Source organism: Scylla paramamosain, chromosome 21 (assembly GCF_035594125.1).
Source record: "Scylla paramamosain isolate STU-SP2022 chromosome 21, ASM3559412v1, whole genome shotgun sequence".
Lineage (NCBI taxonomy): Eukaryota > Metazoa > Arthropoda > Malacostraca > Decapoda > Portunidae > Scylla > Scylla paramamosain.
Window position 1 is genome coordinate 180,870 of NC_087171.1, and position 23,346 is coordinate 204,215.

At 45.2% G+C, this 23,346-nt stretch overlaps 2 protein-coding genes and 1 long non-coding RNA gene across 10 annotated transcripts in view; all 3 read left to right on the plus strand.

Moving 5' to 3' along the window:
* The first annotated feature begins 916 nt into the window (after nt 1-916).
* The window catches only part of LOC135110835 (uncharacterized), a 45,168-nt gene continuing 22,738 nt past the window's right edge, over nt 917-23,346 (plus strand). For 2 of the 4 annotated variants that reach the window (XR_010273448.1, XR_010273449.1), the window contains exons 1-2: nt 917-931; nt 20,647-20,690. This is a non-coding gene — a long non-coding RNA (uncharacterized LOC135110835). Of the gene's footprint in view, nt 932-3,060; nt 3,076-20,646; nt 20,691-23,346 lie in introns of those variants that run through there. The other 2 variants (XR_010273447.1, XR_010273446.1) reach the window with 1 other exon arrangement.
* On the plus strand, nt 6,234-12,522 carry LOC135110832 (uncharacterized). Of its 3 annotated transcripts, none has more exons than XR_010273441.1 (3): nt 6,234-7,405; nt 9,082-10,225; nt 10,633-12,522. XR_010273441.1 is itself a non-coding variant. In XM_064023413.1 (2 exons), exon 1 carries the CDS (start codon nt 6,234-6,236, stop codon nt 7,392-7,394), a length of 1,161 nt encoding a protein of 386 aa, XP_063879483.1. In that variant the 3' UTR covers nt 7,395-7,405; nt 10,107-10,355. The 3 variants fall into 3 exon arrangements, 1 of the variants encoding a protein (XP_063879483.1); XR_010273442.1 differs by having other exon boundaries at nt 10,107-10,225; XM_064023413.1 differs by lacking the exon at nt 10,633-12,522 and having other exon boundaries at nt 10,107-10,355.
* Nucleotides 11,044-16,081, plus strand: LOC135110831 (uncharacterized). Of its 3 annotated transcripts, none has more exons than XR_010273439.1 (3): nt 11,044-12,215; nt 13,892-15,035; nt 15,443-16,081. XR_010273439.1 is itself a non-coding variant. In XM_064023412.1 (2 exons), the coding sequence occupies exon 1, from the start codon at nt 11,044-11,046 to the stop codon at nt 12,202-12,204; it is 1,161 nt and encodes a 386-aa protein (XP_063879482.1). In that variant the 3' UTR covers nt 12,205-12,215; nt 14,917-15,165. The 3 variants fall into 3 exon arrangements, 1 of the variants encoding a protein (XP_063879482.1); XR_010273440.1 differs by having other exon boundaries at nt 14,917-15,035; XM_064023412.1 differs by lacking the exon at nt 15,443-16,081 and having other exon boundaries at nt 14,917-15,165.

Here is a 23,346-nt window from a genome sequence, read left to right on the forward strand (position 1 = left end):
TATCCTGTGTGAGTGGGCGTGATTGAGTGTTTGCGCAGATGATTGAGGAATTTCCGACACGGTTTGATTTTGTAAGCTCAATCATAGTAGTTGCACCATCATGAGTTATAGTCAGTGGCGATGATTGCGCCAACAGCTCAGTCTTTCCTTGTTAACCATGGCGAGCACATTGGATACTCAGGAATTTTCGAGGGAGTTCATCCAACTATACAGAGATTTTCCTGCTTTGTGGAAAGTAAAAAGTGACGAGTACAAGAACAAAAGCTTAAAAAGTGAATGCTACGTGAAATTAATTGACAAAATCAGAGAAATTGACCTAAATGCCACTCGTGCCACAGTAACCAAGAAAATAAATAGTTTACGTTCCAACTATCGTCGAGAACTGAAGAAGGTGATGAACAGTGTGAAGTCCATAAATGATTCTCTGTCCATACGTAAAAAAATTTTGTAATCTGCAGGAGCAGAGAGAAACAATTCCTGTAGGAGGTTTTCATGTGTGAATTTATTTCTTTTTTTAAGCCACTCTTTCATCCACACCTTTCTTTTCACAATTTTCTTTTCTTCTTCATCGTCCTAAAGCCAGCAGAATGGCTATACATGCAGCCGCTTTACTCATCTTCACTCCACAAAACTGCAACAGGTAAGTAATGATTGTTCAATCTTACTCATAGTGTGTGGCCCAAACACTGTTTGCACAATCTCGATGACTGTGCAATCATGATTGACAGTGTATAGGGAATAATATATTCCCTATACAATATATAAACAGGCGGGCGTGACGTGTCCAAGGGAGGGGAGGAGTGAAGGGAGGGTCAGCGGAGGAATACAGGGTGGGAGGAACGAAGGGGAAGCAGATTATAGCGTTGTTGATTTGTGTGTGGAAGTATCGTGGGTTTTGCCTGCCTCGATGGTCGCTCGTCTGCTGAAATATGTAAGTGACAGAGAGAGAGAGAGAGAGAGAGAGAGAGAGAGAGAGAGAGAGAGAGAGAGAGAGAGAGCACAGCTACAACACATTACCAGTGACACCAGCAGGGAAAACCCATCACCACCACCATTACTATTACCACCAACACCATTCCTTCTTCACAGATATCCGCACCACCACCACCACCATCACCATGCGTATCACCACCACTACTGTTCTTCCCTCCCAGCCCATTATCTCCGCCACCACCACCATCACCACCACTATCACCGCCATCACCATCCAATTAAGGAACACAAGGCGATGCACCAGATATTAATGAAAGCGCGCCATTATAACCTGCCATTAATTGCTGCCTCCTCTAATGACCCATCAGCGCCATTACCTCCTCCTCCTCTTCCTCCTCCTCGTTTTCTCTATCTTGTTTCTCTCCACCACTCTTATTCTTCTCTTTATCTATCTTCCACCTCCATGATCACCATTTCCACCATTATCAACACCTCCTCCTCCTCCTCCTCCCCATTACATCAATTAACCACCTAATCACTGCCTCCCGCCATTGGCTCCTTCCTAACAGGATAATTGGCGCCCGCTGATTGACTGAGAGAGTTAGGCAGTTAGCGGAACATAATCTGGGTAAAGGGAGGAGGAGGAGGAGAAGGAAGAGGAGAAAAGGTGTTTATGACGAATGTTGAGGTGTAAGAATGATGAGGAGGAGGAAGAGGAAAAGAAGGAAGAAGAAGAGGAGGAGGGGGAGATGAAGACAAGGTGTTTTATGAGGGCCTGGAATGAAAAGAACGAAGATGAACGGTGAGGAGGAGGAGGAGGAGGAGGAGGAGGAGGAGGAGGAGGAAGGGAAGTAGAAGGAAGAGAAGAAGAAGGTGTATCAGTGAAGGATTCCAAGATGTACTGGAGGAAGAGGAGGAGGAGGAGGAAGAGAAGGAGGAGGAGGAGGAGCAGGAGGCGGGAGGAAGGAGGAATGATATCAATAAATGAAGAAGAGAAAGAGAAGAAGTAAAGATGAACAATGAAACGCGAAGGAGGAGGAGGAAGAGGAGGAAAGAGTAATGATATTAGTAAAAGAGAAAGAGGAAAAGGATCACGGATGAAAGAAAGAGGAAGAAGGAAATGGAGAGAAGGAAGGAGGATGAACACGGAGAAGGGAGGAGGAAATAGGGGAGAGAGAGGCGGCGATTCTATGGGCGGTATAAGAATACAGTGATATGTTAGGACACGACCCTCCACCCACCTCTCTCTCTCTCTCTCTCTCTCTCTCTCTCTCTCTCCGCTATTGCGCTGTTCAGTCTCAATTCCTAGTGTTGTTTGTTATATGTGATTTTTGTTGCCTAAAAGATTGTATGGTTTAATTTGTGGCAGATTTGTTATGTTGTCTAAGGTGACAGAGGTGGATTTGCTGTAATGATAATGTTTGGGTTCTGTCTCTCACTCATTTTCTGTCTCTTATTTTCCTGTATTTCCATCACTTCCGCTTTCGATCTTCTACTGTCTTTCAGTATCTTTATTTTATTTTCGCTTTCTATTTGCTATGTCCTTTTAGTATTTGCATCACTTTCTCTTCTTATCTCCTATATTTTGTATTTTTATCTATTTCTGTCTATTTTTTCCCACTGCCTTCATCGCCTCCACTTTCCATCCATCAATATTTTCATCGCCTCTTCTCCTCCTACGATGTACTTTAATGTATTACTATATATTTAAGTATAGGTTAAGATAGGCTAAGATAGGCTATCTTGATTTACCCCGCTTTAAACTTGTATAATCATAACTTAAGTGCATCAAACTTTCTCAGTAAATTGTTAAACTACTAAACTGGCAATGACACACACAAGCCCGAGAATCCTATCTGTAACACATGGTGTTTGATGGTGGTCACTATACAAATTATTTCTGTATATTGCTCGTTTCATATTTGTTTGTTTCATAGTATTTGGTCGTTTCATATGATAACTACCTAGGAATAATGAGTGTTAATGAGTGTTTCATTTGTGTATGAATCCCTCGAGCGGTAAACCGAGGGAAGGTAGCTCAGGGAGGGAGGTCAAGTCGGCAGTCTATTTGTGGCATAGCAGCCGCACACACCTTGTTGGATTGAAACCTGTGGATTTATTTCCTGTGAGCGCCAGAGACTGGTGAGTGTTCCTCTATTACATTTGTGATAGGTTTAGGAATATATTAGGAAAGTGTAGTACTTTGTTGCTTGTTATTCTCTCCTGTTGTATTTACTTTACCTTACACCCAGAACTGTTACATATATGTTGTGTTTTTTTGTGATATTTCAACGTAAATTGTCATAGTTAGGTAATCAAACATTCATACGAGATTTGTGACCCAGAAGGGTGTTTACACCGTAAAGATAGTCACCATAGCTTGTTAGCTAGTGGGTGGCGGGGGGAGGGGGCAGAAGAGGAGAGAAGTGAGAGCGGGGGAGAGGGTCGCCACACCAACACGCTTAATTTAGACGCGCTTAACTTTCGCGAACACCTTCACGCGAGAAAAGAGCAAGAGAGCGGGAAACACGGAAGATCTATTGAGGGAGAGGAAGGAAACGAAGGGTGGAGGAGGAAAGGAGGAAGGAGGAGGAGGGAGGAAAAGTCAGGAGCATGATCGCGAAAATATGTTCCGAGGGTGTAAATCAGTGAATCTTCCCCCTCTAACCTAGGAGAGAGATTGATAGTATCCCCCTCTCTCTCTCTCTCTCTCTCTCTCTCTCTCTCTCTCTCTCTCTCTCTCTCTCTCTCTCTCTCTCTCTCTCTCCCGAAGCGATGTAATTCAAGTTTTCTCCCTCCCTCCCCTTTTCCTCCTCCTTCCCTTCCTTTCTCTCTCTCTCTCTCTCTCTCTCTCTCTCTCTCTCTCTCTCTCTCTCTCTCTCTCTCTCTCTCAACCATGAAACCAAAAAAAGCAACACTACTACTACTTCTACTACAACTACTTCTACTATTATTATTATTATTAGTAGTAGTTGTTGTTGTTTTATTATTATCGTTGTTGTTAGTATTATTATTATTAGTTGCAGTAGTTGTTGTTGTTTTATTATTATCGTTGTTGTTAGTATTATTATTATTAGTTGCAGTAGTTGTTGTTGTTGTTTTATTATTATCGTTGTTGTTAGTATTATTATTATTAGTTGCAGTAGTTGTTGTTGTTTTATTATTATCGTTGTTGTTAGTATTATTATTAGTTGCAGTAGTAGTATCATTATTATTATTATTATTATTGTTATTATTATTATTATCATTATTATTATTACTGCTACTACTTCTATTACTGCTGTTACCATCATGATCATCATCATCATCATCATGAGAAAGTGTCATTTTCAACCAAAGTATGTATCCCTGCTTCGTTACACACACACACACACACACACACACACATGTAGGCTTCCCTGTTATGGCCCATGGCCTTGAGGGGGTCCATGCCCCCCGCCGCGCAGCTGGCCAGCCCCGGTAACCTGCATAGGGGAGGGGAGGGGAGGTTAAGGGAGGCGCTGCTAATTGATTCGAGCAGGTGAGTGATGAGAGAGAGAGAGAGAGAGAGAGAGAGAGAGAGAGAGAGAGAGAGAGAGAGAGAGAGAGAGAGAGAGAGAGAGAGAGAGAGAGAGAGAGAGAGAGAGAGAGAGAGAGAGAGAGAGAGAGAGAGAGAGAGAGAGAGAGAGAGAGAGAGAGAGAGAAACTTTTTGATTTTTTTTTTATGAATACCAAATTTATTACAAATAGAAACTCTCTCTCTCTCTCTCTCTCTCTCTCTCTCTCTCTCTCTCTCTCTCTCTCTCTCTCTCTCACCTGTAGGTACACGCTGACTAGTCTGGGCTCATCACCTCCTCACTCTTGATATTGAGAGGCGAGGCCATCATGGTGGACCCGCCTCTCAGTGCCAGGCCAGCGGGGGAGGGGGTTGCTAGTGCTAGTGGTGGGGGTGGGAGGGGTGAAGGTAGTGGTGGTGGCGGTGGTGGGAAGAGGAGGGGGAAGCTAGTGGTGGTGGTGGTGGTGGTAGTGGTAGCAGTGGTGATGAGGAGGGATGGAGAAGTAAGTGGTGGTGATGGTGGTGGTATGACGTAGTAGTAGTAATAGTAGTAGCAGTAGGAGGAAGAGGGGGAGGAGCAGCAGTAGTAGTTATTTTAGCAGTATGTGACAAATAACACCCATATTTTTCTTTGTTGACATGAAATACTATTGTTATTGTTACTTGTTCTTACTTATTGTTATTGTTACTTGTGTCTGGTGTTCACTCATTCACTTCAGGTGTTCCTCTGATTCTTCCTTCCTTGATTCCCTCGTGTCTCTTTTCCCCTCTCCCTCACTCGCTTTCTTTGCAAACTCTCCTTTCCCTTTCATTTCCTGTCACTCTTTGCATCTCGCCTTTTTCCCATTTCCCATTCTCTCCCTTTGTTTTCATCTTTCTCTTCTTCTTCTTCCTTTTCTTCGTTTCTTCATTTATATTTATCTCTTTTCCTTTCTCGATTCTTTCCTCCTTTTTTTCTCCATCTCTTTCTATACTTCATCTCTCTTTACGTATTTTCTTTCCTCTTTTATTTCTTTATTCTTCTTTTGTTTTCTTTCACCTCCCTTTTTTTTTATTTTTTTCTCCCTTTCCTTTTCATTTGATTCCATTTTTCATCTATCTGGTTTTTTTTTTTCCCTCATCTTTCCCTTGTTTCTAAATCATATCTTCCTTCCTTCCCTCTTTTCCTTCCTTCCTTCCCTGCCTTCCATCCTCCTCCTCTCTCTCCATCGTATACCCTCTCTCTCTCTCTCCTCTCTCTCTCCAGTTTCTCCTAAGTATCTTCCCTTCTCTACTTATCCTCTCCTTTTCCTCCGTCTACCTTCCCCTCTCACTGCTCTCCTCTCCTTTCCTCTCCTCTGCATCTCCACCAATACTAATGCCTCATTTTCACTTAATCTCCGTTTCTGTTACATAAAGACAAAAGGTTAGATTTTCCTGTAGGGTGAATGAGTGTTTAAAGAACGAGTAGTTAGTTAAAATACACTAATATTTCACTTCACGACTATTTAACTGACGTCACCGGTAGTCAACGAGATGCCCGCTTCACCAGCTCCACGCCAGTTCGCTGCTAGTCTCCACACAGTCCACACCTCAACGCTGTCTGCTGTTCCGCTCGTCGACCACCTGGCTTCTGTTCACCGGCTTTCTCTTAGGAGTCAGCCTGGTAAGCCTTCACCCGCTACAGCAGGGTGTTAGCTGTATGGTGATTCCACATATATGATCTAAGGACGTATATGTTGGCTCTTGTGTTTCCTTCCCGTTTTCCGTTCTTTCTAGACGTGAGATGTCGGAACGGGAAAAGGGCTCAGGAACGCCTCGGCGTCCCCCCTCACCTGCTTCGGGAGGGAAGCGACGTGAGAAGGACCTTCTAGAAGGCGATGGCAAGCGGAGGAAGGCCTCCCGGGATAGTTCCAGTACTCAACCACCTCCCGCCTGTCCGCAGTCAGCTGCGGGCCCGAGCCACATCGGCGATACAGCGGTGCCTCCTTCGAGTGAAGTAACTTTGGACAAGCTTTCTACCCTTTTGGGTGCTCTAATTGAAAGATTAGACCAGCCGGCAGTCCCTCCAGTGTCGGTGGAGACAAACTTCACCTTCCCCCATTCTGATGATGAGGCAGCTGAAGCGCCTCGGTGTCTGCCCGAAGCTGATCCCCTTGACGACCTCGATCTGCTTACTGCCCCCGCTACACAGTCAACCGGTGATTCGGTGGTTGATGCGGATTTCCAGAAAGCTCTCGATGAGTTTGCTGGCCACTTCCGGGGTGAGGAAGAGACAGGTGACCCCTTATCTGACCGCCTGGCTGGCATTCTTAATGCCAGTCTGAGACGTCGGCCCTCTTCTGACGGTGTGAAGCTTACATGTGATAAGATCAAACTCCCGAGTAATGTACCCAATTTAAAGGTCCCAGCGACTACTTCTGCCATCACAAAGGCAATGAGCGTCGGTGGAAAGCTAGTTGACACTCGGCTGTCACTTACTAATAAACTGTTGACCAAGGCGTTGGTCCCCATTGCCTGTTGCATCAGTGATATTGGTGATAAGAAAGACAAGCCTGTAAACTACTACCTTGATGGTCTTAATAACAGCCTGAGGCTACTGACTTCCGCTGTTAACTACATCAATCAGCTTCGGAAAGAGGTTGCTCGAACTCATGTGAATGATTCTGCCTTGGCAGAGCTCTGCAATTGGGAGTGTGAGGTCGGCAAGGATGATTTATTCCCGTTCGATGTGATTAAGAAGTGTGAGGAAATTCACAAATCCAGGAAACTTGGGCGGCCCACCTTCCGCCCTTACAAAGCTCCTGGAAAACGATTTGCTTCACCTCGCCAGTTACCCTCACGCCCTCACTCTCAGCAGCCGAGACCACGTCACCAAACAAGGTCTTTTTTAGGCCAGAGGCCTCCCCAGGGGAAGGGGATGCCGAGACACAGAGCTCACCAGTGAAAGTACCTTTGGTAAGTCCCTTGTTAATGGACTTGATTAATACTCCGGATAATTTTCATGGGGGAAAAATCTTTGATGCCAGGTTACAGTGGAACCTTCTTTCCTCGGATAAATGGATCTATGATGTGGTACATGGAAAATTTTTAGCTTTTGTGCGTGTCCCCATACAGGGGAGCCCTCCGGCTCCTCTTAGCTTGTCACTTTCAGATGAAAAAGCGCTGGACTCTGCCATGCTAAAGTTCTTGGAGCAGAGGATAGTTGAATTATGTGCACCAGGGGGACATGGTTTTCTTTCTAACATTTTTCCTACCATTAAGAGAGACGGCACAGCTAGAGTTATTCTGAATTTGAAAGAACTTAACGAATATGTGGACCATATACATTTTAAGATGGATACTCTCAAAGATGTGCTACCTTTAATCCACCAGAACTGTCATTTCATGTCTATTGACTTCAAAGACGCTTATTTTTCAGTCTATGTGAGGCCAGAGGACAGGAATTGGTTTAAATTTACTTGGCGTAACTCTACGTTCCGCTTTACTTGCCTTCCACAGGGTTTGACTTCAGCACCCCGTATTTTCACTAAATTGTTAAAACCTGTCCTCTCGCATCTTCATAAGTTGGGAATTTTCGTGTCATGCTATTTGGATGATTGCATCTTTATTGCTGACTCTGCTGACGTTTTAGGATCTAATGTGCTTTACGCTCTACACCTTTTTGACTCCTTAGGGCTCACAGTAAATCCTCACAAATCGGTCCTAAAGCCTACCCAAGAGATTGAGTTTCTTGGTGTGGTATTAAACTCTGTAGACATGACTGCCACTCTGACACCCAGGAGGAGGAAGCACATTAAGGCACAGGGTTCACTTCTACTGAACAAAGATGTTATATCCTTACTTGAACTCTCCTCCTTTATTGGTATGGCTGTAGCCTCTGACCCTGCCGTGGAGTTGGCACCACTCAGGTATAAGTACTTGGAAATAATTCGTAACAAGGAACTCGCACGGCATCATGGGAATTATAACTCACCTGTTATCTTGGACAATCATGCTCAGGGGTTAATCAAATGGTGGATTAATAATATAGATTCACAAACAAAGTCGTTACGATCCAGTCCCCACCAACTAGAATTGTTTTGTGACGCCTCCCTGACTGGCTGGGGCGCAGTGGTGGGGAATGCCAGGACTGCTGGTCACTGGGCTCATGATGAACTGGATCACATCAACTGTTTAGAATTAAAAGCTATTCTCATGGGTCTACAGTCTCTTTGCAAGGATAATTGGGGTACTCATATTCGCCTCCGTTCTGACAGTGTCACTGCACTTACCTGTTTAGATCGTTGTGGCAGTACTAAACTTTACCTTCATGTGATAGTGGAACAAATTTTTGAATGGGCTCTGTCAAGGGGTATTACTTTGTCAACACAGCATATACAGGGCCTACATAATACAGAGGCAGACAAACTATCCCGATTGAAAAACATGGATGCGGAATGGATGTTACTGCCTCATATTTTCCAAAGCATTTCTCAACTCTATTACACACCTGATGTTGACCTGTTTGCCACTCGCATAAATACACAATTACCTGCTTATGTTTCCTGGAAGCCAGATCCCTGTGCCATTCATGTTAATGCCTTCACGATGACTTGGTCAAATAAGAACTTCTATGCTTTCCCACCTTTCAGTATTATATCAAGGGTCCTCCAAAAGCTCCAGGAAGACGAAGCTACAGTGATGGTGATTCTTCCTCTATGGCCGACTCAAGTATGGTTCCCGACAGCCCTCCGCTTGCTAACGGCACCTCCTGTGCTTCTCCCCCGTCTTCCTCTCGTGCTGCCACAAAATCCAACTCTCACACATCCTCGGTCTCAAGTGTTGATCTTGACAGCGATGGTATTATCAGGGAATCGTACCAAAGTCGCGGCCTTTCGCCGGAAGTTGCCGGATTTCTGCTGCACTCCTGGAGGGAGAGCACGAGAGTACAGTATGGGTCGCATATTAAGAAATGGTTGTCATTTTGCTTCGGCAGGAAAATTGATCTCTTTCAGCCATCTTCAGCTGACCTTTTAGATTTCCTCCTTTCCGAATTTAGGAGGGGTGCAGGTAGGACTTACAGCTCCATCAACACGTTACGGTCGGCCATCTCGGCAGTGGCAAGTATCAATGGCCAGCCGGCAGGACAACATCCCTTAGCTACAAGGTTTATGAAAGCAGTCTTTCAGGTGAGACCGTCCTTACCCCGCTACGGTACGACCTGGGATCCTCACTTGATCTTGGATCACATCATAGGTCTTGGGCCCGATAAAGATTTGTCCTTGATTCAGTTATCAAGGAAGCTAACAATCCTTATGTTGCTCCTCTCTGGTCAACGCGGTCAGACTTTACATATGTTAGACATTAGGAACATGACTGTTTCGGACAGTCGGGTCTCTTTTAGGATTGGTGATCCGCTAAAAACTTCTAGGCCAGGTACACACTTGTCAGAATTGGTTTTCGTAGCCTATCCCCCAGACAGGAGGTTATGTGTTGTCACCTCAACGATGAGCTATCTAGAACGCACAAACAACATGCGGGGTTCGCTCACGGGTTTCTTTCTCACAACAAGACCTCCAGTCAAACTGGCTTCACGGGACACATTACGTCGCTGGACGAAAGATGTCATGCGAGCTGCTGGCATTAATCTTGGCATTTTTTCACCTCATTCTACCAGGTCGGCGTCAGCCAGTAAGGCGGCCCTGCGGCTCCCTTTGTCGACAATTATCTCTACTATTGGCTGGACCAGAGAATCTACATTCACGAAGTACTACAGGAAGCCCATAATTGATGCTGGTGAATTTTCCAGAACTGTACTCTCATAACTTGTAGTTCTTCACGCGCATTATTGTTGTAAGCCGTGCTGTTGTTGTACTTGTTTGGGTTTGTTACTGAATATTGGGTAATAAAAGGCTGTTCATGCTTCCACATTATTGTTCTTTAGCCTTTGAGTGGCTTGATAGGTTTGAGGAACCACTCTAAAGTTCTCGTTGACTACCGGTGACGTCAGTTAAATAGTCGTGAAGTGAAATTGGGAGATTAAACGAATACTTACCAAGTATGATGTTTGATCGTAATTTCACGAACATTTAACTGCGTCACTGAGGTAGTAAACGCCCTCCCTCCCTTCCCTAGTCTCTTGTAGCTCAGTTGTAGCTACAACTTGAATATTCTGGCTGCTTCCTCAAACCTATTCTCTGAAGGACTGACGTGGAGCTGGTGAAGCGGGCATCTCGTTTACTACCTCAGTGACGCAGTTAAATGTTCGTGAAATTACGATCAAACATCATACTTGGTAAGTATTCGTTTAATCTCCCAATTTCACTTCACGACTATTTAACTGACGTCACCGGTAGTCAACGAGATGCCCGCTTCACCAGCTCCACGCCAGTTCGCTGCTAGTCTCCACACAGTCCACACCTCAACGCTGTCTGCTGTTCCGCTCGTCGACCACCTGGCTTCTGTTCACCGGCTTTCTCTTAGGAGTCAGCCTGGTAAGCCTTCACCCGCTACAGCAGGGTGTTAGCTGTATGGTGATTCCACATATATGATCTAAGGACGTATATGTTGGCTCTTGTGTTTCCTTCCCGTTTTCCGTTCTTTCTAGACGTGAGATGTCGGAACGGGAAAAGGGCTCAGGAACGCCTCGGCGTCCCCCCTCACCTGCTTCGGGAGGGAAGCGACGTGAGAAGGACCTTCTAGAAGGCGATGGCAAGCGGAGGAAGGCCTCCCGGGATAGTTCCAGTACTCAACCACCTCCCGCCTGTCCGCAGTCAGCTGCGGGCCCGAGCCACATCGGCGATACAGCGGTGCCTCCTTCGAGTGAAGTAACTTTGGACAAGCTTTCTACCCTTTTGGGTGCTCTAATTGAAAGATTAGACCAGCCGGCAGTCCCTCCAGTGTCGGTGGAGACAAACTTCACCTTCCCCCATTCTGATGATGAGGCAGCTGAAGCGCCTCGGTGTCTGCCCGAAGCTGATCCCCTTGACGACCTCGATCTGCTTACTGCCCCCGCTACACAGTCAACCGGTGATTCGGTGGTTGATGCGGATTTCCAGAAAGCTCTCGATGAGTTTGCTGGCCACTTCCGGGGTGAGGAAGAGACAGGTGACCCCTTATCTGACCGCCTGGCTGGCATTCTTAATGCCAGTCTGAGACGTCGGCCCTCTTCTGACGGTGTGAAGCTTACATGTGATAAGATCAAACTCCCGAGTAATGTACCCAATTTAAAGGTCCCAGCGACTACTTCTGCCATCACAAAGGCAATGAGCGTCGGTGGAAAGCTAGTTGACACTCGGCTGTCACTTACTAATAAACTGTTGACCAAGGCGTTGGTCCCCATTGCCTGTTGCATCAGTGATATTGGTGATAAGAAAGACAAGCCTGTAAACTACTACCTTGATGGTCTTAATAACAGCCTGAGGCTACTGACTTCCGCTGTTAACTACATCAATCAGCTTCGGAAAGAGGTTGCTCGAACTCATGTGAATGATTCTGCCTTGGCAGAGCTCTGCAATTGGGAGTGTGAGGTCGGCAAGGATGATTTATTCCCGTTCGATGTGATTAAGAAGTGTGAGGAAATTCACAAATCCAGGAAACTTGGGCGGCCCACCTTCCGCCCTTACAAAGCTCCTGGAAAACGATTTGCTTCACCTCGCCAGTTACCCTCACGCCCTCACTCTCAGCAGCCGAGACCACGTCACCAAACAAGGTCTTTTTTAGGCCAGAGGCCTCCCCAGGGGAAGGGGATGCCGAGACACAGAGCTCACCAGTGAAAGTACCTTTGGTAAGTCCCTTGTTAATGGACTTGATTAATACTCCGGATAATTTTCATGGGGGAAAAATCTTTGATGCCAGGTTACAGTGGAACCTTCTTTCCTCGGATAAATGGATCTATGATGTGGTACATGGAAAATTTTTAGCTTTTGTGCGTGTCCCCATACAGGGGAGCCCTCCGGCTCCTCTTAGCTTGTCACTTTCAGATGAAAAAGCGCTGGACTCTGCCATGCTAAAGTTCTTGGAGCAGAGGATAGTTGAATTATGTGCACCAGGGGGACATGGTTTTCTTTCTAACATTTTTCCTACCATTAAGAGAGACGGCACAGCTAGAGTTATTCTGAATTTGAAAGAACTTAACGAATATGTGGACCATATACATTTTAAGATGGATACTCTCAAAGATGTGCTACCTTTAATCCACCAGAACTGTCATTTCATGTCTATTGACTTCAAAGACGCTTATTTTTCAGTCTATGTGAGGCCAGAGGACAGGAATTGGTTTAAATTTACTTGGCGTAACTCTACGTTCCGCTTTACTTGCCTTCCACAGGGTTTGACTTCAGCACCCCGTATTTTCACTAAATTGTTAAAACCTGTCCTCTCGCATCTTCATAAGTTGGGAATTTTCGTGTCATGCTATTTGGATGATTGCATCTTTATTGCTGACTCTGCTGACGTTTTAGGATCTAATGTGCTTTACGCTCTACACCTTTTTGACTCCTTAGGGCTCACAGTAAATCCTCACAAATCGGTCCTAAAGCCTACCCAAGAGATTGAGTTTCTTGGTGTGGTATTAAACTCTGTAGACATGACTGCCACTCTGACACCCAGGAGGAGGAAGCACATTAAGGCACAGGGTTCACTTCTACTGAACAAAGATGTTATATCCTTACTTGAACTCTCCTCCTTTATTGGTATGGCTGTAGCCTCTGACCCTGCCGTGGAGTTGGCACCACTCAGGTATAAGTACTTGGAAATAATTCGTAACAAGGAACTCGCACGGCATCATGGGAATTATAACTCACCTGTTATCTTGGACAATCATGCTCAGGGGTTAATCAAATGGTGGATTAATAATATAGATTCACAAACAAAGTCGTTACGATCCAGTCCCCACCAACTAGAATTGTTTTGTGACGCCTCCCTGACTGGCTGGGGCGCAGTGGTGGGGAATGCCAGGACTGCTGGTCACTGGGCTCATGATGAACTGGATCACATCAACTGTTTAGAATTAAAAGCTATTCTCATGGGTCTACAGTCTCTTTGCAAGGATAATTGGGGTACTCATATTCGCCTCCGTTCTGACAGTGTCACTGCACTTACCTGTTTAGATCGTTGTGGCAGTACTAAACTTTACCTTCATGTGATAGTGGAACAAATTTTTGAATGGGCTCTGTCAAGGGGTATTACTTTGTCAACACAGCATATACAGGGCCTACATAATACAGAGGCAGACAAACTATCCCGATTGAAAAACATGGATGCGGAATGGATGTTACTGCCTCATATTTTCCAAAGCATTTCTCAACTCTATTACACACCTGATGTTGACCTGTTTGCCACTCGCATAAATACACAATTACCTGCTTATGTTTCCTGGAAGCCAGATCCCTGTGCCATTCATGTTAATGCCTTCACGATGACTTGGTCAAATAAGAACTTCTATGCTTTCCCACCTTTCAGTATTATATCAAGGGTCCTCCAAAAGCTCCAGGAAGACGAAGCTACAGTGATGGTGATTCTTCCTCTATGGCCGACTCAAGTATGGTTCCCGACAGCCCTCCGCTTGCTAACGGCACCTCCTGTGCTTCTCCCCCGTCTTCCTCTCGTGCTGCCACAAAATCCAACTCTCACACATCCTCGGTCTCAAGTGTTGATCTTGACAGCGATGGTATTATCAGGGAATCGTACCAAAGTCGCGGCCTTTCGCCGGAAGTTGCCGGATTTCTGCTGCACTCCTGGAGGGAGAGCACGAGAGTACAGTATGGGTCGCATATTAAGAAATGGTTGTCATTTTGCTTCGGCAGGAAAATTGATCTCTTTCAGCCATCTTCAGCTGACCTTTTAGATTTCCTCCTTTCCGAATTTAGGAGGGGTGCAGGTAGGACTTACAGCTCCATCAACACGTTACGGTCGGCCATCTCGGCAGTGGCAAGTATCAATGGCCAGCCGGCAGGACAACATCCCTTAGCTACAAGGTTTATGAAAGCAGTCTTTCAGGTGAGACCGTCCTTACCCCGCTACGGTACGACCTGGGATCCTCACTTGATCTTGGATCACATCATAGGTCTTGGGCCCGATAAAGATTTGTCCTTGATTCAGTTATCAAGGAAGCTAACAATCCTTATGTTGCTCCTCTCTGGTCAACGCGGTCAGACTTTACATATGTTAGACATTAGGAACATGACTGTTTCGGACAGTCGGGTCTCTTTTAGGATTGGTGATCCGCTAAAAACTTCTAGGCCAGGTACACACTTGTCAGAATTGGTTTTCGTAGCCTATCCCCCAGACAGGAGGTTATGTGTTGTCACCTCAACGATGAGCTATCTAGAACGCACAAACAACATGCGGGGTTCGCTCACGGGTTTCTTTCTCACAACAAGACCTCCAGTCAAACTGGCTTCACGGGACACATTACGTCGCTGGACGAAAGATGTCATGCGAGCTGCTGGCATTAATCTTGGCATTTTTTCACCTCATTCTACCAGGTCGGCGTCAGCCAGTAAGGCGGCCCTGCGGCTCCCTTTGTCGACAATTATCTCTACTATTGGCTGGACCAGAGAATCTACATTCACGAAGTACTACAGGAAGCCCATAATTGATGCTGGTGAATTTTCCAGAACTGTACTCTCATAACTTGTAGTTCTTCACGCGCATTATTGTTGTAAGCCGTGCTGTTGTTGTACTTGTTTGGGTTTGTTACTGAATATTGGGTAATAAAAGGCTGTTCATGCTTCCACATTATTGTTCTTTAGCCTTTGAGTGGCTTGATAGGTTTGAGGAACCACTCTAAAGTTCTCGTTGACTACCGGTGACGTCAGTTAAATAGTCGTGAAGTGAAATTGGGAGATTAAACGAATACTTACCAAGTATGATGTTTGATCGTAATTTCACGAACATTTAACTGCGTCACTGAGGTAGTAAACGCCCTCCCTCCCTTCCCTAGTCTCTTGTAGCTCAGTTGTAGCTACAACTTGAATATTCTGGCTGCTTCCTCAAACCTATTCTCTGAAGGACTGACGTGGAGCTGGTGAAGCGGGCATCTCGTTTACTACCTCAGTGACGCAGTTAAATGTTCGTGAAATTACGATCAAACATCATACTTGGTAAGTATTCGTTTAATCTCCCAATTTCACTTCACGACTATTTAACTGACGTCACCGGTAGTCAACGAGATGCCCGCTTCACCAGCTCCACGCCAGTTCGCTGCTAGTCTCCACACAGTCCACACCTCAACGCTGTCTGCTGTTCCGCTCGTCGACCACCTGGCTTCTGTTCACCGGCTTTCTCTTAGGAGTCAGCCTGGTAAGCCTTCACCCGCTACAGCAGGGTGTTAGCTGTATGGTGATTCCACATATATGATCTAAGGACGTATATGTTGGCTCTTGTGTTTCCTTCCCGTTTTCCGTTCTTTCTAGACGTGAGATGTCGGAACGGGAAAAGGGCTCAGGAACGCCTCGGCGTCCCCCCTCACCTGCTTCGGGAGGGAAGCGACGTGAGAAGGACCTTCTAGAAGGCGATGGCAAGCGGAGGAAGGCCTCCCGGGATAGTTCCAGTACTCAACCACCTCCCGCCTGTCCGCAGTCAGCTGCGGGCCCGAGCCACATCGGCGATACAGCGGTGCCTCCTTCGAGTGAAGTAACTTTGGACAAGCTTTCTACCCTTTTGGGTGCTCTAATTGAAAGATTAGACCAGCCGGCAGTCCCTCCAGTGTCGGTGGAGACAAACTTCACCTTCCCCCATTCTGATGATGAGGCAGCTGAAGCGCCTCGGTGTCTGCCCGAAGCTGATCCCCTTGACGACCTCGATCTGCTTACTGCCCCCGCTACACAGTCAACCGGTGATTCGGTGGTTGATGCGGATTTCCAGAAAGCTCTCGATGAGTTTGCTGGCCACTTCCGGGGTGAGGAAGAGACAGGTGACCCCTTATCTGACCGCCTGGCTGGCATTCTTAATGCCAGTCTGAGACGTCGGCCCTCTTCTGACGGTGTGAAGCTTACATGTGATAAGATCAAACTCCCGAGTAATGTACCCAATTTAAAGGTCCCAGCGACTACTTCTGCCATCACAAAGGCAATGAGCGTCGGTGGAAAGCTAGTTGACACTCGGCTGTCACTTACTAATAAACTGTTGACCAAGGCGTTGGTCCCCATTGCCTGTTGCATCAGTGATATTGGTGATAAGAAAGACAAGCCTGTAAACTACTACCTTGATGGTCTTAATAACAGCCTGAGGCTACTGACTTCCGCTGTTAACTACATCAATCAGCTTCGGAAAGAGGTTGCTCGAACTCATGTGAATGATTCTGCCTTGGCAGAGCTCTGCAATTGGGAGTGTGAGGTCGGCAAGGATGATTTATTCCCGTTCGATGTGATTAAGAAGTGTGAGGAAATTCACAAATCCAGGAAACTTGGGCGGCCCACCTTCCGCCCTTACAAAGCTCCTGGAAAACGATTTGCTTCACCTCGCCAGTTACCCTCACGCCCTCACTCTCAGCAGCCGAGACCACGTCACCAAACAAGGTCTTTTTTAGGCCAGAGGCCTCCCCAGGGGAAGGGGATGCCGAGACACAGAGCTCACCAGTGAAAGTACCTTTGGTAAGTCCCTTGTTAATGGACTTGATTAATACTCCGGATAATTTTCATGGGGGAAAAATCTTTGATGCCAGGTTACAGTGGAACCTTCTTTCCTCGGATAAATGGATCTATGATGTGGTACATGGAAAATTTTTAGCTTTTGTGCGTGTCCCCATACAGGGGAGCCCTCCGGCTCCTCTTAGCTTGTCACTTTCAGATGAAAAAGCGCTGGACTCTGCCATGCTAAAGTTCTTGGAGCAGAGGATAGTTGAATTATGTGCACCAGGGGGACATGGTTTTCTTTCTAACATTTTTCCTACCATTAAGAGAGACGGCACAGCTAGAGTCATTCTGAATTTGAAAGAACTTAACGAATATGTGGACCATATACATTTTAAGATGGATACTCTCAAAGATGTGCTACCTTTAATCCACCAGAACTGTCATTTCATGTCTATTGACTTCAAAGACGCTTATTTTTCAGTCTATGTGAGGCCAGAGGACAGGAATTGGTTTAAATTTACTTGGCGTAACTCTACGTTCCGCTTTACTTGCCTTCCACAGGGTTTGACTTCAGCACCCCGTATTTTCACTAAATTGTTAAAACCTGTCCTCTCGCATCTTCATAAGTTGGGAATTTTCGTGTCATGCTATTTGGATGATTGCATCTTTATTGCTGACTCTGCTGACGTTTTAGGATCTAATGTGCTTTACGCTCTACACCTTTTTGACTCCTTAGGGCTCACAGTAAATCCTCACAAATCGGTCCTAAAGCCTACCCAAGAGATTGAGTTTCTTGGTGTGGTATTAAACTCTGTAGACATGACTGCCACTCTGACACCCAGGAGGAGGAAGCACATTAAGGCACAGGGTTCACTTCTACTGAACAAAGATGTTATATCCTTACTTGAACTCTCCTCCTTTATTGGTATGGCTGTAGCCTCTGACCCTGCCGTGGAGTTGGCACCACTCAGGTATAAGTACTTGGAAATAATTCGTAACAAGGAACTCGCACGGCATCATGGGAATTATAACTCACCTGTTATCTTGGACAATCATGCTCAGGGGTTAATCAAATGGTGGATTAATAATATAGATTCACAAACAAAGTCGTTACGATCCAGTCCCCACCAACTAGAATTGTTTTGTGACGCCTCCCTGACTGGCTGGGGCGCAGTGGTGGGGAATGCCAGGACTGCTGGTCACTGGGCTCATGATGAACTGGATCACATCAACTGTTTAGAAATAAAAGCTATTCTCATGGGTCTACAGTCTCTTTGCAAGGATAATTGGGGTACTCATATTCGCCTCCGTTCTGACAGTGTCACTGCACTTACCTGTTTAGATCGTTGTGGCAGTACTAAACTTTACCTTCATGTGATAGTGGAACAAATTTTTGAATGGGCTCTGTCAAGGGGTATTACTTTGTCAACACAGCATATACAGGGCCTACATAATACAGAGGCAGACAAACTATCCCGATTGAAAAACATGGATGCGGAATGGATGTTACTGCCTCATATTTTCCAAAGCATTTCTCAACTCTATTACACACCTGATGTTGACCTGTTTGCCACTCGCATAAATACACAATTACCTGCTTATGTTTCCTGGAAGCCAGATCCCTGTGCCATTCATGTTAATGCCTTCACGATGACTTGGTCAAATAAGAACTTCTATGCTTTCCCACCTTTCAGTATTATATCAAGGGTCCTCCAAAAGCTCCAGGAAGACGAAGCTACAGTGATGGTGATTCTTCCTCTATGGCCGACTCAAGTATGGTTCCCGACAGCCCTCCGCTTGCTAACGGCACCTCCTGTGCTTCTCCCCCGTCTTCCTCTCGTGCTGCCACAAAATCCAACTCTCACACATCCTCGGTCTCAAGTGTTGATCTTGACAGCGATGGTATTATCAGGGAATCGTACCAAAGTCGCGGCCTTTCGCCGGAAGTTGCCGGATTTCTGCTGCACTCCTGGAGGGAGAGCACGAGAGTACAGTATGGGTCGCATATTAAGAAATGGTTGTCATTTTGCTTCGGCAGGAAAATTGATCTCTTTCAGCCATCTTCAGCTGACCTTTTAGATTTCCTCCTTTCCGAATTTAGGAGGGGTGCAGGTAGGACTTACAGCTCCATCAACACGTTACGGTCGGCCATCTCGGCAGTGGCAAGTATCAATGGCCAGCCGGCAGGACAACATCCCTTAGCTACAAGGTTTATGAAAGCAGTCTTTCAGGTGAGACCGTCCTTACCCCGCTACGGTACGACCTGGGATCCTCACTTGATCTTGGATCACATCATAGGTCTTGGGCCCGATAAAGATTTGTCCTTGATTCAGTTATCAAGGAAGCTAACAATCCTTATGTTGCTCCTCTCTGGTCAACGCGGTCAGACTTTACATATGTTAGACATTAGGAACATGACTGTTTCGGACAGTCGGGTCTCTTTTAGGATTGGTGATCCGCTAAAAACTTCTAGGCCAGGTACACACTTGTCAGAATTGGTTTTCGTAGCCTATCCCCCAGACAGGAGGTTATGTGTTGTCACCTCAACGATGAGCTATCTAGAACGCACAAACAACATGCGGGGTTCGCTCACGGGTTTCTTTCTCACAACAAGACCTCCAGTCAAACTGGCTTCACGGGACACATTACGTCGCTGGACGAAAGATGTCATGCGAGCTGCTGGCATTAATCTTGGCATTTTTTCACCTCATTCTACCAGGTCGGCGTCAGCCAGTAAGGCGGCCCTGCGGCTCCCTTTGTCGACAATTATCTCTACTATTGGCTGGACCAGAGAATCTACATTCACGAAGTACTACAGGAAGCCCATAATTGATGCTGGTGAATTTTCCAGAACTGTACTCTCATAACTTGTAGTTCTTCACGCGCATTGTTGTTGTAAGCCGTGCTGTTGTTGTACTTGTTTGGGTTTGTTACTGAATATTGGGTAATAAAAGGCTGTTCATGCTTCCACATTATTGTTCTTTAGCCTTTGAGTGGCTTGATAGGTTTGAGGAACCACTCTAAAGTTCTCGTTGACTACCGGTGACGTCAGTTAAATAGTCGTGAAGTGAAATTGGGAGATTAAACGAATACTTACCAAGTATGATGTTTGATCGTAATTTCACGAACATTTAACTGCGTCACTGAGGTAGTAAACGCCCTCCCTCCCTTCCCTAGTCTCTTGTAGCTCAGTTGTAGCTACAACTTGAATATTCTGGCTGCTTCCTCAAACCTATTCTCTGAAGGACTGACGTGGAGCTGGTGAAGCGGGCATCTCGTTTACTACCTCAGTGACGCAGTTAAATGTTCGTGAAATTACGATCAAACATCATACTTGGTAAGTATTCGTTTAATCTCCCAATTTCATCGTTCGCTTCCCTTTTTTTCTTTTCTTATGAATCTATGTATGCCGTTCTCTTTTCATCTAGTGCACGCACACACACACACATACCTACAACCTGTCCTTTTCCTCCTCCTCTACATACCTACAACCTGTCCTTTTCCTCCTCCTCTACATACCTACAACCTGTCCTTTTCCTCCTCCTCTACATACCTACAACCTGTCCTTTTCCTCCTCCTCTTTCTCCACTTCCTCCTCCTCCTCCTCCCGCAGTACTCACCCTGTGTCTTGTTTTGCAGGTTGTACCCCAGCAGGCCCCTCTTCAGGTCCAGCGGGTTCTCTGGTAAGTACAGGCTGCAGGTCCCTCGTACATCGTGGTGGTGGTGTCAGGGCTCTCTCTCTCTCTCTCTCTCTCTCTCTCTCTCTCTCTCTCTCTCTCTCTCTCTCTCTCTCTCTCTCTCTCTCTCTCTCTCTCGTAATCTTTTCTTACTTGCTTGTTGATTTGTTTTTCTTTTTATTTGTTTTTCTTTTCTCTTGTTTTTTTTTTTTTTTTTTTACTTTTGTATTTTACGGAATTTTTTTTTTTGTTATTTTTCTGTCTGTGTATTTTAGTATGTTTGTTCGTTTGTTTGTTTGCTCTCTTTCCTTTCTTTGAGCGTTTTCCTACTTTTCTTATTTATTCTATTATTACTTTTCTTATTTCTTCCGTTATTTTTTTTCCTTCCCTTTCTTTCTCTTGTGTTCTTGCTCTTATTCTTCTTCCCTCTTCTTTCTTCCCAATGTTTTAGTTCTCTGCATTATTATTATTATTATTATTATTATTATTATTATTATTATTATTATTATTATTATTATTTCCATTCCTTCTGTTACTTCTTTGTTTTTTTCTCGATTACTTGAAAGTTTGTCAATCTTATAATTATGTCATCGTGTCTTCACTGTATTTAATTTCCATGACGATTTTTTTTTTTTTTTTTTTTGTAGTAAAACTGTATTCAAATAATTCTCAATCATACTCATATTTTCCCGAAACGATTGCCTTTTGTTTCTCGTAAGACTCTCGTTTGCTTCAGCCATATGCACACTTTTGTCTTTTTATTTTAAACACTCAACACTTTTTTTTTTTATTTTGTATTCAAAGAAGTTTCACGATTTTTTTTTTTTTTTTTTGTATGGTGCTTAAATTCCGCTTCTATATATTTTCTTGTCTCTATCTTTTTTTTTTATTCCACATTGTTCTGTTGTATTTTTTCAGCTATTGATGTTGTTGTTGTTAAAATCTGCTTTTTCTTTTCTTTGTTTCCTTACCTCCTTATTTTCAGTTTCACAGTATTGTTATTTGTTGTTGTTGTTGTTGTTCTGAAATTCATTTTGTCTATTTCTTGTGTCTTCGTCTTGTTATTTTCAATTCCACAATGTTGTGTTATTTTGTTTGTCACTGACCAATATTCATCGTTCCTTTCAAAGCCTTCCATGCACGTGACAGCCACACACATGCACGCACGCCCACGCACACCCACACCCACACCCACGCAAACACACACACACACACACACACATACCAGCACACGTCCACATTTTCAAGCCAGATGTGTTACCTACAGGCCGCGCACACACGCACATGGAAACACACACATGTGCGCACACACAGACGTAGGGGGAAGCACGCAAATACACACACACTTTGTTTCCACGCAAGTGTTCTGTTGTGTTCGTCCACGACACGCCCGCGCTGCTCCACGGCCGCCACGGAAACTGCACGGTATACTGATAATATTACTAATAATAATAATAATAATAATAATAATAATAATAGGATGAAAATACTGGTTTGTTGGTGAGGAGAGAGAGAGAGAGAGGGGGGAGAAGAGAGAGAGAGAGAGAGAGAGAGAGAGAGAGAGAGAGAGAGAGAGAGAGAGAGAGAGAATCACGCTGTTTCACCATTAGTGTGGATTGACTCATTCTTAAGTAATGGAGTCCACCAACCCCCCCCGTTACCTCTCTCTCTCTCTCTCTCTCTCTCTCTCTCTCTCTCTCTCTCTCTCTCTCTCTCTCTCTCTCTCTCTCCATCCTTCTTTGCTTCCACGTTTCTTCCCTCCCCTCCTCTCTCCCTTCCCTCTCCCTCCCCTCTCCCTCTTCCTCCCTCTCCCTTTTCCTCTCCGTCCCTCCCAATCCTCTCCCTCCCTCCCAATCTGAGGACTAATAAACATTACAAATATGCCATTAAGCCCTTCCTTCACCCTCTGCCTCAGAGAGAGAGAGAGAGAGAGAGAGAGAGAGAGAGAGAGAGAGAGAGAGAGAGAGAGAGAGAGAGAGAGAGAGAGAGAGAGAGAGAGAGAGAGAGAGAGAGAGAGAGAGAGAGAGAGAGAGAGAGAGAGAGAGAGAGAGAGAGAGAGAGAGAGAGAGAGAGAGAGAGAGAGAGAGAGAGAGAGAGAGAGAGAGAGAGAGAGAGAGAGAGAGAGAGAGAGAGAGAGAGAGAGAGAGAGAGAGAGAGAGAGAGAGAGAGAAAGTTTAGACTTTTTAGCATTAGTCGTGTCAGTGGATAATTTTAGTGTGCGTGCGTGCGTGCGTGTGTGTGTGTGTGTGTGTGTGTGTGTGTGTGATATAGGCAGATATGTAGGTAGTTAGATAAATAAATAAGTAGGTCGGTAAGTAGGTAGATAGATATTTAGATAGATAGATAAATAGATAGATAGGTTGATGAACAGACACTGGGAGACTCACTGAATGATCGATAAGTTAAAAGACACATGAATTTTCTGCCAAACGTTGGTGCACAAAACAACAGCCTCGTTATCCTCATTGCCACGGAGCCTTGAATACCCACGCGGCAGTATTAGCAACACACGCCTTCTTGCCGCCCACACGCGCACCGCTTGTTACTTGTTCGATCCTTGACGCACTCACGCCCCATTCCATAAAAAGCAGGAGACACACTCATACAACGTGACGCAACTCAGAATGCATCACACAGAATTTCTCTTAAACAGACTCCTTGC

What these genes read in the sequence shown, in the direction of transcription:
- LOC135110832 (XM_064023413.1), top strand. Translation starts at nt 6,234, where the DNA reads ATGTCGGAACGGGAAAAGGGCTCAGGAACGCCTCGGCGTCCCCCCTCA.
- LOC135110831 (XM_064023412.1), top strand. Translation starts at nt 11,044, where the DNA reads ATGTCGGAACGGGAAAAGGGCTCAGGAACGCCTCGGCGTCCCCCCTCA.